Here is a 14,893-nt window from a genome sequence, read left to right on the forward strand (position 1 = left end):
CCCCCCCAGCAAAAAAAAATAAAAAAAAAAAAATTATGGGTCGAGATCGGCCTAACCGTTTCCGTTTTCTAGATTTATACCTAACCTAGTTATAGGTTGGCCTGGTCTACATGTTTTAATAATATTTAATAAATAAATATTATATTATATTATATATTTAAAAAAATGAAAAAAAAATCTAAAAAAAATTCAAAAGTCCTTGAAAAAAATTGTGATTTTTTCAAATGTTTTTCCACCAATTTTGCATAATATCAGGTTGTGTATTTACACTGTAAAATATAAATTTGGTATTAAAATACCTGATTTTCTATGAAATATTTCAAAAAAAATTCAAAATATTTTCAAAAAAAAAATCTCAAAAACTTTGAAATTAATTTTCCCTTTCAAAAAAAAAACAAAAAAAATTATTTTCATGCATATAACCAAGTCCTAAAAATTTTCCAAGCATGTTTTCATTTTAAAAAAATTGTATCGTTCTCATGTTTTGAAAACCTAAAAAATAAATATCATAATCAGTTATGATCATCCATTAAGGTTTGATCAAAATATCAAAAACCTTTTTTCAATTTTTTTTTAGGATCTAGAAGTAGACTTTAATATTTGTAGGGTATAAAATTATACGATAAAGTACACCTTCAAGTATTAAAGATATAAGGTGTAAATAAATGCGATGCTAAAGTTTAGACCTTACATCGATTAGGATTTAATCCAATAAAGTAGAGATTTTCTCATCAAGAGAGATTTGTCTTGAACCTTAGAAAAGACTAACAAATAGAAACTCGACTAAAAAAAAAACATTCAAACAATAATGCAGCTTACCTTAGGTAGGGTGCATTGAGTTGATGCGTCTTTTCTTTACACAACCAATTTCTTACCCAAACTCTTGTAAATCATAAGTTCCTAGTGACCATAATACTAGGTGGTGACTCCTAAACATTAATCACAATTTTACAATTAAATTCAAAAAACTTTTCCAACACACAACACCTTATACCGGAGGCACGACAAAAGCCTCCACTATCACTAGACGACATCACGTCGCTTTCACCCCCGCAACAAGTGTTTTCATTTGTATTTTTCCAATATTTTGATAATGCATATGATTATACTTCCAACAACATGACAAAAGAGCCCCTTTTTTTTTTTACACAGTGAGGCTCTGAACTCATCATTTGAAGCGCGTGGATATCCGCCACGCATTTGTTGTTTTTTTATATTTAGTTAAATGCTAAATTATCTCTAAGCTAACATGGTAATAACAAAAAAAAACCCTACGTGAAAAGATGAAAAATCTGTGAGGCATTCATCCAGATCGGATCCCTCATTATTTCAATGGTATTTGGATCATGTTACTGTGCTTTTTATTATTTTATTATTTTTTTATATTTATAAAAATACAAAATTACTCCTTATCTTAAATGGTAATATAAAAAAAAACCATTTTTAAAAATATTAAATTGTCCTTTGTTGCCGGTATTGAGTTTTTTGTTTCTAAAAGTACTTCTATGTTTTCACCATGCTTTTAAAATAAAAAAGATATACTTATTTCTGATTAATTTGATAATAATTAACATGTCATGTACAAAAATTTTAATACTCGTAATAGTTAGTTTTAAGTTTTTTTTGTTGTGAAAATGACAAATACATCTTTATACCTTTACAGTAAACAATGCCAATGAGTATGCATTTATGGTAATTTTCAATCCTCATTTAGCTTTTGATAATTTTCCTTACATGATCTTGAATTTATTTATTTTTTATTACAACACCCTAATTTGTTTCTTAGGAAAAATAAAGAAAGTGAAGTAAAAGAAAATGAAGATGGACGTGCCTCGTGCGTCTCCCCTGATCATTTTTTAGGATCCGTCTCAGCTACAGCCCGTGATTATAATAAATGAAAGTGGACCCACACCAGCAGTATGGGACACAGTAGCCCTCATGATGTCTATTTGCTGTTCAAAGCATCAGCACACCTCGTGAACAGGCATTGACCACGTGGCAAGATGTCTTGCCACGCCATACATTACAGGGCCCTTGGATGTGGACGTCCACGTGGATTGCCCACCCATTTGAGCATCGAACGGACCAAATTGCCAAGTTGTGATATGTGATCAGACAATTGGTGGTGACTTTCAGCCTTGTCTGTCACCAGTCGCATTAACTCCTCTTGTTCCCTCTTCAACAAATTGGCCCATGACCCGCGACGTTCGATCTCTCAATTGCTGTTGCCACGACTGTTTCTCCATTTGTCATTTGCTTTATTTTCTTGCCTTTGCAAATGGAAGAAACTCCCTTTTACTCTCCATTTATTACTTTTCCCATTCTATATGGAAGAAATTTTGTTTTTATAAAAATGAAAGTGAGGGTGAATAAATAAAAATAAACTTATTTCATATATAGAGGATGCAAAGGCATTTTTTAATTAAATTTAATATAGTTGGGTATATGGGTCTGATAATCATGACAAACATGAGATAGTTATGTTTAATTAAATTTTTTATATTTTTTAATTTTTTATCAAAAAATATTTAAAATATCCTTAAAATATCATAAATGAAAATTCTAATAAAGTTTTTTATAAAAAATATTTAAATATCTTAAACATAAATCCTATCTAATTTTTTATAATTTTTTTATTTTTTATAGAATAATATTTAAAATATCATTGAGGTATTCTAAATAGAAATTTTGATTCATTGTTTTCATAAATTTTTATTTTATTTTTTATATAAAAAAATATTTAAACTATCATTGAAGTATTCTAAACATATATCCTAATTATTATTTTTATTTTTTATATAAAAAAATTAAGTTATCTTAAACATATTCTAAATAGGAATCCAACTCTAGAAATTATTTATAAACAACAAATAATCTTTAAAATCTAATCTAATGTTTTATATCTAAAAATTAAAATCATATCTTCCTATTAAAATAGTTTATTTTTTATTTTATGAATTTGTTATTGCTTCAATAGAAATTCTCTCTTCTCTTTTTTTCTCTTTTTATATGAACTTGTATTTTTTATATTTTTTTTACTCAAACTCATTGCAAAAAAACATTTATTTAATGGGTGGTCGTTTATATTTTTCCACCAACGATAATATTATTTCATATATTTGTTTTAATAATATTGGGCTATATGTATTTAGTTTCATTATACAATTTATGTAGTTTTTTAACTTTTTATCATGTTTTTCTAAACCCTTTTATGCGAATTTATGTTGAAAAGAAGATTTTTTTAAAAAAACTAAGACTCAAGCCTCTTAGGTTTGGAAATCTATCAGATTCAAAAGTCTTGGGGCTAGCATATTAGCTAAACCGTATGATTTTTAGTATAGTATGGTCGCCAAACTCAAGCAGTGTAGGTATAATATGATTGTCAGGTTCATGTGTTTAGGTCATACCAAACCCAGGTATTGACTTAAAAAGAAAATTGAAAAGAAGGAAAAAAAAAGAGAAAAAAAGAAGAAGATAAAATTTCTATTAAAGGAATAATAAATTGATAAACATAAAAAAAAATATTTCAATGGGGAGATATGATTTGAATTTTTAGATCTAAAATGTTCAATTAAATTTTTGTGACAATTTGTTTTTTATAAATTATTTATATTTCATTTATAAATAATTTTTAGACCCACGTTACTTGAATCTAACAAATATGTCTAGTCCCATTTTACTTGAATAATCATAATAATAATAATAAAAATCACAGTATTACAAAATAACAACAACAACAACAACAATAATAATAATTATACTACTTCTAATAATAACAACAATAACAACCACCATGTCAGACCGAAGCAGTTTAGGTGTGGTAGCTATGCCAGACCCAAGAAATTTAGGTTTAACAATCATATATGATTCACGATAATTAGACCTAGTTGACCTAAGCTCTTAGAGTCTGGCAATTATGCTAAACTCTAGCAAATTGGATCGAACAATCAAGTTAAACCCAAATGTTTTAGGTTTGATAGAAATGTAAAAATATTAAAATGCTTTTATGGTTTTTTTGATTACACAAAATATCCATATCAAAATATCAAAATACCCTTAAAGGCAAAGCCTTTTTATTTTTTTTTATCTTTTCCGAGGCTAAAAGCATTATTTGTTCTTGAAAATTGAAAAAATCTAGATGTTCCTATTAGAGAAAATTTTAAAAATATTTATTTGCTTGTAAAAAGATGAGAAATTTAAAATAAAACTATTATTACAATTTATAATAAAATATTTTTTAATCTATAGTGATTTCTTTTCTGTATTTAGCTCATATTATAATTATATTTTTCGTATCTTCCAAACAAAAATATATATAATTTTGACCATCTTGCTATTGAATCTCCACAAATGTACGAGAGCAACTAAATTGAACACCGACAAGTGGATACATGTTCAGACAAATTATAAGGTGAGGTTAGTTGACCCTTGTTCAATTGACAATAAAGGACAAACACCTAAACAGATTCTCTACAACCCTTCTATCGTTCTTTGTGGACGAAATTGATCTGCTAGTAAATCCCGATATGGAAGAATAATTTGCAACCTTAAACAATGTCATATCATATGATTACCACGGCGAAAAAACTAAAAAGTTTCCCGAAGAAGATCCAGCAAAGAACAAAAAAAATGACTCCAAAACTCATGCATACAGAATAGATTCATCAAGATGGCCCGTCTCTTTCAAAATCAGCCATGTCGTTTACAATTAACATTTTAAAAAAAATTATAAATCAAAGAAGTTGATTTCTATTTTATTTTTGTATAATTTTTAGAGATTGAATTTTTTTTAAAATTCAATTTTTAAAATTCAAAATAGTTTTAAACATGAGATTTTATTGAAAATTTGAATTAAATTCAATTCAAAGATTCTAAACATGACTGTATGTATTAAAAAAATATTTATATTTTGATAATTTATAAGAGAATAAAAAAGGTAGAATGAATAGAATCCCGTGACAACTGAAATCACGATCCTGGAAGGGAGGTCAACTAAAGATTTCTAATGTTGGCGACCGTTTTCAAAGAACAAAAAAAAAAGACTACAAAACTCAGGCATTCAGAATAGATTCATCAAGGCGGCCCCTCTCTTTCAAAATCAGCCATGTCATTTACAATTAACATCCTATCATCGAAAGCCAGCATGCGTGAAATATAATTAGCAATCTGATATGGATCAATCACTCAAAGAGGGAAACTAGCCACCTATGGCTATAGCCATATCATGATCTGATCAACCATCTATGGGGATATAGGGCTTAGTGGCTAAGATCTAGAAGACAGATGCATGCAAATGATGGTGATAGTAGTGCTTCCAAATTGCCTATCCAATTTTTAGTCTAATCCGAAATAACGAGACCTAAAACACAATGGGACAAAAATTACTCATGTAATGGAGTGGTAGCGTGCTTTTGGGAAGAACAAGTTGGGCTCAATGAGACAAAATTTGAAAGAGAATTCTCAAGATATCCTCATTCTACAGTAAAGGGTGGAGGGGGCAGGGCCTGAAATGCACAAAAAAGAAGTCTAGCTGTGCTAGTTTACCTACTTTTAACTAGTTTCTATAAGTTACATTTCTTTTGAGCACTTGTTTGCAATATCACCTTTTTTTAAAAAAAAAACAATGTATTATTGAAGTTCCAGTGTTATTAAATAAATGGCCATGTGAAAAAAAAAATTCCAAGAATATAAACCAGACCAAATCTAATAAAAAACAACAAGAAAAACAAAATAAAAATAACTTAAAATATCAGTTACTCCAAAACAGAATGTCTTCTGATTTATTAATATATAGATTTAAATCTGTATATAAGAATTTATTATTGAAATTTCTTAATTATAATATCAAACGATGAAGAATAGCTATTCCAATTTAGTTCCTCATGTTTATTGCAATCCAAATATCCTAGGAGATACCATTACACAGTAGAAGAAATGAAAAAATCTTGCAATATCACAATCTAATACATAGAACGACAGCAGCATCAAGCACGCGTGGTTTACAAAAACACAGTGAAATGTGATAAAGAAAATGACTACTCGTGTCTCTTTACATTGAATTCCATAACCCCACTAGTAATATATATATATATATATATATATATATATATATATATATATATATATATATATATATATAAAATTAAAAAAATGAAATTATTTTGGCAAGAAAAGGTAAGTTGTTTACAATGAAATTAGGCAATTTATGAAATTTTATTTCTCATGATTTGACATAAGATTTGAATTTCGATAGCTAAAGAGATAGTGTATTATACCCTAACCATTAGACCAATCTTCAAGTTCCATTCTTCTCGAATTTAACCTTATTTTTGGAACAAACATGCTTTTTAGATTTATTTAATGAATGACATGGAAAATAAATAAATACATTTAAGTATACAAGAAATATAAGATGCTAAACAACTCTTAACACTTTCACTGGGAAGCAAAGGGTTGAAAGTGACAAAGGGAAAAAATGGAGAAGCCGTCTTCTGAAAATACAAATCTAACCCCATAGGCTTTTAAACCCCATCTACTCGTAGTTAAACCAAGCTAGTCCCATAAGCCTTCGCTTTTTCCTCGCTGAAATTAGATAGTAGGTTGCCCTAATGAGTAAGTGAGTAGTCGTTTCCTTTGATAAATAGCTGCACTTTACTCTTAAAGATTTTTGGCAGTACATGATTTTTAAAATATTTTTTTGTTTGTATATGTATTAAAATAATATTTTTTTATTTACATCAAAATAATTAGAAAACATTAAAAGTATTAATTTAAAATTAAAAAATAAAATATAGAAAAATACAGTAAAACCGCAGTCGAAACATCATCAAAGAAAAAACAAAAGGAAGTGGCAGAAAAATTCCCCTTCTTATTTTAACTTCCTGTTGGAGAGCTTGCTTGTGGACCAAAAGCTTTGTCTCTATATATACATCTAACATTCATTCACAATATCTACAACACTCAAAAGTTCTGCAAAGAATTACAAGCAAACATTAAGAAAAATACGCATTAGTTCTGTCTATTCTTCTATATCTGACTTAAAAGTCCCAAAACCGATCATATCCTTCCCCTTCCCTCGCTCTAATCTCTTGTTTGCAATCTTTTCTACAAATGAGGCCTTCTTTGGTAGTTTCTCTTCTGCTTTTGTCCTTTCTCCTTCAACAGGCTCAAGGTATATATGTGCTAAGAATATCGATGATTTCAAGTTGGCAAAGAGTCTTATTTTTGCGTTTTATATCATTAGGTTTTAACATCTGTTGTTATTAATCTTCTGCAGGGATTCGTTTAGAGAAAGGATTCAAGCAAGTTGGAGCTCAAAAGGTCCAGCAGGTGGGTTGCATGTTCAGCATCTTGATCATCCATTGTGATGCATGAATATTTTTACTTTTTTTTAATTTACCTTCAGTTCTGATGGAAAGTAATTAATGTGCAGGCGGAGAGGAGTCCTTTGAAAGAACTAAGTAATGATGGTGGTGTACTGGGAGAAGCCATTCTCTGCAAAGAAGGGCAATGTACAGGTACCATGGAGAAAAGAGTTTCTAAATCAGTTTCCAAGAAATCTTCATATCACTGGTTACCAAGCATTCATGAAGATTACTATGGTCCTAGGAATCACAAACCTAAACACCATTAATTCTCTCTTCTCTCTAATTATGACTGCCTTTTAGTTCATGTCCATGGCAGTTAGTACTACTAATGCCTTTTCTTTTCTTTTTTTCTTTTAGCTGAGATTCTGACATGAGAGCTAGCTTCTGGGTTTTAGAAGATTTAATTAAACCCTTGATCATGTACTACTAGTATTCTCTAAAGCAAATTATCCCCAAGAAACATATTATAAAACTGTCATTCTTCAATCTTCTCTCCAATTTAATTAACTTCGATCCTTAAATGGGGTTCTTGTCTGAATGTTTTGAGTAGAAACTTCATGAATAACGAGAAATGGATCATAAATATATCGTAAATCATTCTCCATATCTATTTTTGCAGGAATGAATAGGAAACTTATTGCTGTGACAACCACTACTTCTAGCAGTGCTACTATCACCATCTCCAAGGTTGGTTATTGCGTTCAAACTCTAAAGTTTGCAATAATAACTAATTAAATTTGCTTAGATAAATAGGGAATGAATAATAAGACCTCCAGCTTATCTTTCTTGCTCTCTTTATATGACTGTACTACAGAATGAGAAGAATGGAGAAAATAAAGCTGATCCCATATCCAAGGGGAGATCAACTAATGGAGAAATAGTGGGAGAAAATGAAAAATTATCTGTTAATTCTTCGCCGAATTCTGAGCATCGAGTTACCAAGGATCATCATGAGGAAATTACGTACTTGACCGAAATGGACTATTCTCCAGCAAGGCGAAAGCCTCCGATACACAACTAGTAGGTACAGCGACTGAAGAGAGAATTAATCAAAGGCTTCTTGATTAGGATATAATAAAGTGAATAGAAGTTAAACAGCATTACAGGAATGCTGCAGGTTTTTAGGGTTAGCTAGCTAGGAATGATTTTGTACATAAGATATCCTATTTTATTAATATTATAGAGATTCTTATACCATGATGTCGATGATTATTGAATCATCATGAACACATTGTGGAAGCTGACTAGGCTTTGTAACCCTTGAAGTTACATGAAAGGATAAAATAATATCATATCGTTTCAATGCATGTCAAGCGTCTGTGCTTTTTTTTATAATTTCTTAGATGCCATGGAGCCTCGGACAGAGGACAGGTAACAAACTGATTAATGAAAATTGCCCCTGAATCTAATTTTAAACCCGAATAAAATAAGAAATCGAATAAATTTATTAACTTTTTAAACTGGGTTAAACTACTAATATATAACTAAGTAATTCAGCCAAGAAAATCTTAAAAGTGGCACCCAAAAAAGATCAAAATATTGTATTGGAAGCTTGTGCTAGCTAGGATCCTGCACTGTATAACTCCAATTTAGGCACCAAAGGTCATTAAAGCACAATGGGTATGAGAAACTACCAAAAAAAAAAAACTAGAAAGGCCGACATATTTAATGAAGGAGTTGCGACCATAGGTAAGCTGCCAAGAGCTCTGTGGGTGTTTCCTTTCTTAGGCAAATGGGATTCTGGGCTGGGTCCACCATGTTTCACTTATTGAATGCCCTGTATGACTTGTCACTTTTGCATGTGGGCTCACATGTTGCCTGTTGGGTCGTGTAGGATTGTGGCCCAACAGAGCCGAGATTGCGGGGAACCATGAAATTCAAACAGAATTAGGGAATGCATTTAGGTAATTGTCTTATTCGATCCTACATCATATATATTCTCTTACAAGTTTATACTTCAATCTTTGATATTATTTTTTTAAAATTATCTAAAAACGCATTTCTTACATTAGTTTAGTGCATTTAGAGCTTCGCATATGTATTATTTAACCCTTTTTTCTGATTTTTAATAGAGTGTTTAAAGTTACTGTAAATGAAAGCAATTGGATGTTTGATTATTCAATGTGCATGTTTCGTTTTTAAATAATTTTGTATAAATATACTTTTTGAATTTTTACTAGATTTAAGTATATATTAAGTCATAAATTGAACTAAAAATTGGATGTTTGATTATTCAATATGCATGTTTTGTTTTTAAATAATTTTTATAAATAATTTTTTTTGACCTTTTACTAGATCTAAGTATATATTAAGTCATAAATTGAACTATATTTCAAGTTTTAAATAAATAAATGTATATATATAGCTCTTAAAATTAATGATTATTAGAAATTCTCACTTAAGGTTACATTATTCAGAATTTTCTTATTTTAAACAGCCCTTTTTAATTATAGGTGACGTGAGTTTAAATAAAAAATGCATGCGTGAACAAAACTTTTAGAAATTATTTCTTAATAAATCTTGTCATTTTGAATATTTTCAGTGTTTGTTCAAAAGAGTAAAAACATAACTTAAGAAAATAACAAAAAAAAAAACTATACAAAAATGAACTACGGATTCAATTTTAAAATTCGATAATTAGATGTAATTAAATTATTTATGGATTTTAATACTTTATGTTTTTATTGTATTTTTAAGAATTGTTAGAGTTTTGATAGTCAAAATAAAGTGCAAATTTGATATTATATACTTTAGGAGTGATTTAAGTAGCTTATTTTATATTATTTTAGATTTCATGTCGTCTATAAACAATAAAATAAAATCAAAATGATTAAAGTATTTTAGGACTCATTTTTATTTATTAGTAATTAATAAAAAAATTTTAAAATCATCTATATTAATATTTTTTTGAATTAATAATTTTTTTTAAAATCATCTATATTAATATTTTTTTAATAAGATATAGGGTTATTTTACTGTACAAATAAAATTTAACAAAAGACTAATATACTCTTGATTTTAAGGTCATTTGTGCTTCTTCAATAAAAAATCATTATTTTATTATGACAATTTATAGTGATAATGAAATAATGTGAACAATAATTACAGTAAAATAGGGAGGTCTTTTAATTTATCTAACAAGAAAGAATGAAAACTAGGGGGGTTTTAGTAATGGATGGGCCGAAGGATAAAGGCCTAAAGCCTAACAAAAAAAGAGAGTTGGGTTGTAGGCCCAACCTCAAGATAGCACAGTTTATGTCCAATCAAGAAGTTAATTGGGCTAAAGGCCCAACTTCCCCACTACATAAAAAAAAAAAGAAGAAGAAGAAAAAAGAGAGAAGACCGAACAACAACCCAGCTATTCGAAGAGAGGCGCAAGGGAGAAGGGCTAGCTACAGTAGCCTAATGCAGTAAAGATCCCTCCCAGCAAAGTCGCTCCCATCAAAGAAACCGAACAGCAGGAAAGCATGAGAGAAAAAAATGATCGGTGAGCAAATCGAGGGAGGAGGGGGCAAAAAAAAAAAGGATAGGCCACTGGATTGCTATCATAACTCCAATCAATCAGACCATGTCTCGTAAGATCAAAAATATCTTGATAAATTCAATAACATCAAGAAAGGCCGTAGAAACCTTGAAGACTCCTTATGAGTTGCCATAAATGGCAGGCTGGTTTACACGCAAGCGAGTATATTACACGCAGCAACAATAGCTTTACCATCCATCTATCTACTTCAATTCCTAAATTTTCTATAACTTTTCAATTTCGTCTTTAATTAATTTGCTGGACCGAATAACCTTGGAGGGGAAGGAAAAAAGAGAGAAAATATTATCAAGTTGTGGAGAGAGGGATGGAAAGAAAGGAAATATTCTTCTCAATTCCTAATTGTTTGATGCCTCGGCCTAGATGTTTTTGTTAATTCAGAAGCCCTTTCGCTTTTACTGAACGCTGCTGTTTGAGAATGCTTGGTGATTCTTTTAGAATATGGACTGCCTTGCCTTGGCAGCAATTTGCTGTGACCTAAAGCATGGCTAGGTACGTTGAGCAGCTAGTTTCGTCAGGTTTCAGTTAGTAGTTCTCCTAGATATTCGTTTGCTTCATCCTTAAGCTCAAGAATGGAAGAGAGTGATGAGAATTTGACCCCTAAGCTGCTAGAGAGACTGTGAATTCAAGTGGATGAGCTTTCGTTCTGGAATCAAAGTTTATATATGTTTCCCAATTTCTTTTGTTTCTTTTAGCTTGAGTCGGCATAAAAAAAATGATCGATCAGACTCAATTTCCACTCTCTGGAAGTACTAATAGATATGCATTTAATTAGGTCATAGACTCATATATATTTGATTGTGTCGTTCATACTCCTAGATTTTATTTTGAAAAGAGCTGGATTATAATGCTCTTTCTGCCAACATACTGGACTTAGCACAAGCTGTTAGTACTCCGTTTTACTCTTTTCAATTCTTTGTTTTCCTCCGCATGAATTCTTCAATCCATCTACATGACACAATACCATATTTTCTTGTTTCCCTTTGTAACACAGCACAAACTTTAGCAGTTGCGATATCAGCCATTACAAAACGTTAGACAACTCTTAGCTAATTGGCTTGCTTATATTGGTTTTACAGGGTCAATATGTAAACTTGACCTGTCAAGCTGACATATATATGGTGCTCTTAATTAATTATTTGTTAATTATTTGTGTTCTTGATCCTGTCAAATGCTCGACGTCTAATTATTTTCTAGGATCGATCATAACCGATGTCTGTGTGATGTGTCTGTTTGTTTTAGGTGACGTTTGACAGTATTTATAATGCAGACATGGGACTTGATACGATGTTGTTTGATGATAAATATATAAATTACAAATTCAGCATTTTCTAACATCTATATCTATATGTATGTATGTATGTATGTATTTCCATCCCATCCTCACTAATTTGTGACTTTAACTATGTTTCTTTATTTAGAACTGTATATCTTTTGACAGATAGTATTCATTGACAAATCCCAGGTATTGCTGGATGCTGTACTCTTTTTTGTTCTTCAAAACTCAAAAGGAGATGATCTTAGTTGCACTGCACTAAATATTAGGCCTAAATAAATGTTTCCCAAGTAACATCACCTCTTGCATGCCCCCCTGCAATGTCATGCAGGAATAATCTTAATATATTATTAGGATTTGAGTTAATTAAAAGCTAGCCAGGTAGATAGTACTCGCTCCTTGTCATTAATTAAGAATGTGGAAATATAGTGCATAGTTTATTACAATTATAGAGCTTTGCTAAAAGTAATACCATCTTTTCTGCTTTGGATATTCTATTATTAGCTAGCTTAAACTCGTCTCGATGACTACCAATGTAAGCTTTCCATTTAGCATAACACAAGACAAGGAAATTGTCTAGCAAACATGTTGTAAACCCAAGAAAAAATGCCAGTAGCGCTGTCTCTATGTCAAACTAGCAAACTCGAAACATGTTCTACTAATTAGTTGAGTGATTGTCGATTCTGATCAAATTCAATTTTCTTCTAGCAAATGTTTGATTAGTTTCCCTCCTAAATCCTAACTAAACTTACTGAGAAATACTGATCATATATATCAATCACCCTAAGTTTTTTTCTTGTCTGAAACACGTTAATGCAATAATATGCGTTCTTCTACAAGTGGAAATCGATCCATGAATATTAATGAGACGAACAATACATCACTAAGTAAACAATTTCTATGTAAAACAACACAAAGAATTATAATCAAGGTTGATTTTATACTGAAAATAATTGACCCCATTATAAGCCCTAGCAAGCTGTTCATAACTAAAGACTCGTCTTGCTGAATTAATTTATTAGGGTGCCCTAATGAATCAATGACTAGTCATTTCCTTTGACAAACGTTTGCACTTTACACTAGAAAGACAAGGGAAAAACAAAAGATAGTGGAAGAAAAATCCCCATTTTGTTAAAGTTCATGTTGGAGAACTGCGTGCTTTGTGGCCCCAAAAACCATGTATATAACTAACCTGTTATACCCCTCCTGCTATAGCAGCCTAGCTATAATCCATTCATGCACAATCTCTAAGGAATTATAAGTTTCAAAAGAGATACTTACAAGCCAAACCCGCATTAATTCTGTATCTTCTTTACCTGACCTTAGAAATACCAAAACTACTCTAATCTCTTGTTCTCAATCTTTTTGTCCAAATGAGTGCTTCGCTCATCCTTTTCCCTTCTCTTAACTACTCTAATCTCTTGCTCTCAATCTTTTTGTCCAAATGAGTGCTTCTTTAGTAGTCTCCCTTCTGCTTATGCTCTTTCTTCTTCAAGAGGCTCAAGGTATATATGCCAAAGATATCATAATCATGTTAAGTTGCCCGAAGAGACCTTGTTTTTTCCTTGTATGGTTTAAATTAACATGAGTTGTTATTTGGTGTAGGGATTCGATTGGAAAAGGGGTTCAGGCAAGTTAGAGCTCAAAAGGTTCAGGTAAGCATTCAGTTCTTTGCACACTGTATGATGCATTGAAATTAAGGAATCGTTATAGTTCTTCATGTTAGCTTCAGTTCTGATGGGATTTCTTGTGATGCATGTGCAGGCTGATCAGGATAACACTTCTTTGAAGCAAATTAGTACTGAGGTTCTTGGAGAAGTCCTTCTTTGCAAAGAAGGGCATTGTACAAGTACCCTGAAGAAAAGAGTTTCTAGATCAGTGTCCAAGAAATCTTCACATCACTGGTCACCAAGGATTCATGAAGATTACTGTGGACCTAGGCATCACAAACCGAGACACCATTAGTTTCTCTCATCTAGCAACAATGACTGACTTTTATTTCAAGTCCTTGGTGAGTACCTTTTGAAGTCTGACTTGTATAAGAACTGATGGATTTTAGAGATTTAAACCCATGATGATCATATGTACTATAAAGCACTCTTGTTCCCAAGATGCTTATTAAACAGTTATTCTTTACAAGATTAATTTTTAGTACGAAGTTCATTTTCTATCAGCAGTTAATGCTAAGCATTTCTCGAAAGAAAAATGCTAAGAAGCTAGTTAATTTTTCTCCTAGTACCACATATCCACTAATATCCAATATTGTTGCAGAAATCAACAGGAAATGATTTGTAAACTACCTTTGCTTCTATCATTATCACCACCTCTAAAGTAGTTTATCTCAGAATTAGAAGCTTTAGTGGAATTCGCTGTTGGTTACTACATAATCACAAGTAAATTTGCTTAATTAGCTAGCAAGGGTACTGTGGATATACGAGAGAAACCACCACCACAGAAGGACCAGTTTTTTAGGATTATAAAGTCGATAGGAGTAACACGATTACAGAAATGCTGGAGTTTTTTGGGTTTGGGAAAGATTTTGTACACTAGGACATGGGCGTTCTTATACTATGATTTTGATGATTATTGAATCATCATGAGCACTTTGTGGATGCTGTCTAGGTTCTAGCTGTTACCCTATAAGTTGCATGAAATGATTTTAAATTCAGCTCACTGCATGGCAGGAGTGTATACTTTTTTCTTTTTTCT

At 30.9% G+C, this 14,893-nt stretch overlaps 2 protein-coding genes across 3 annotated transcripts; both read left to right on the forward strand.

Moving 5' to 3' along the window:
• The first annotated feature begins 6,940 nt into the window (after positions 1 to 6,940).
• Positions 6,941 to 8,674, forward strand: LOC105122695 (uncharacterized). 2 transcript variants are annotated; one of them, XM_011021954.1, is made up of 5 exons: positions 6,941 to 7,171; positions 7,277 to 7,329; positions 7,433 to 7,517; positions 7,987 to 8,054; positions 8,182 to 8,674. In XM_011021954.1, the coding sequence occupies exons 1-5, from the start codon at positions 7,111 to 7,113 to the stop codon at positions 8,386 to 8,388; spliced, it is 474 nt and encodes a 157-aa protein (XP_011020256.1). In that variant the 5' UTR covers positions 6,941 to 7,110; the 3' UTR covers positions 8,389 to 8,674. The 2 variants fall into 2 exon arrangements, with proteins under 2 accessions (XP_011020256.1, XP_011020257.1); XM_011021955.1 differs by having other exon boundaries at positions 7,277 to 7,323; positions 7,430 to 7,517.
• A 4,911-nt stretch (positions 8,675 to 13,585) lies between these two features.
• On the forward strand, positions 13,586 to 14,254 carry LOC105122696 (uncharacterized). The gene is made up of 3 exons (XM_011021956.1): positions 13,586 to 13,689; positions 13,790 to 13,839; positions 13,949 to 14,254. Exons 1-3 carry the CDS (start codon positions 13,629 to 13,631, stop codon positions 14,147 to 14,149), a joined length of 312 nt encoding a protein of 103 aa, XP_011020258.1. The 5' UTR covers positions 13,586 to 13,628; the 3' UTR covers positions 14,150 to 14,254.
• The last annotated feature ends 639 nt before the right edge of the window (positions 14,255 to 14,893 follow it).

Source organism: Populus euphratica, unplaced genomic scaffold (assembly GCF_000495115.2).
Source record: "Populus euphratica unplaced genomic scaffold, PopEup_1.0 scaffold20.1, whole genome shotgun sequence".
NCBI classification, from domain to species: Eukaryota; Viridiplantae; Streptophyta; class Magnoliopsida; order Malpighiales; family Salicaceae; genus Populus; species Populus euphratica.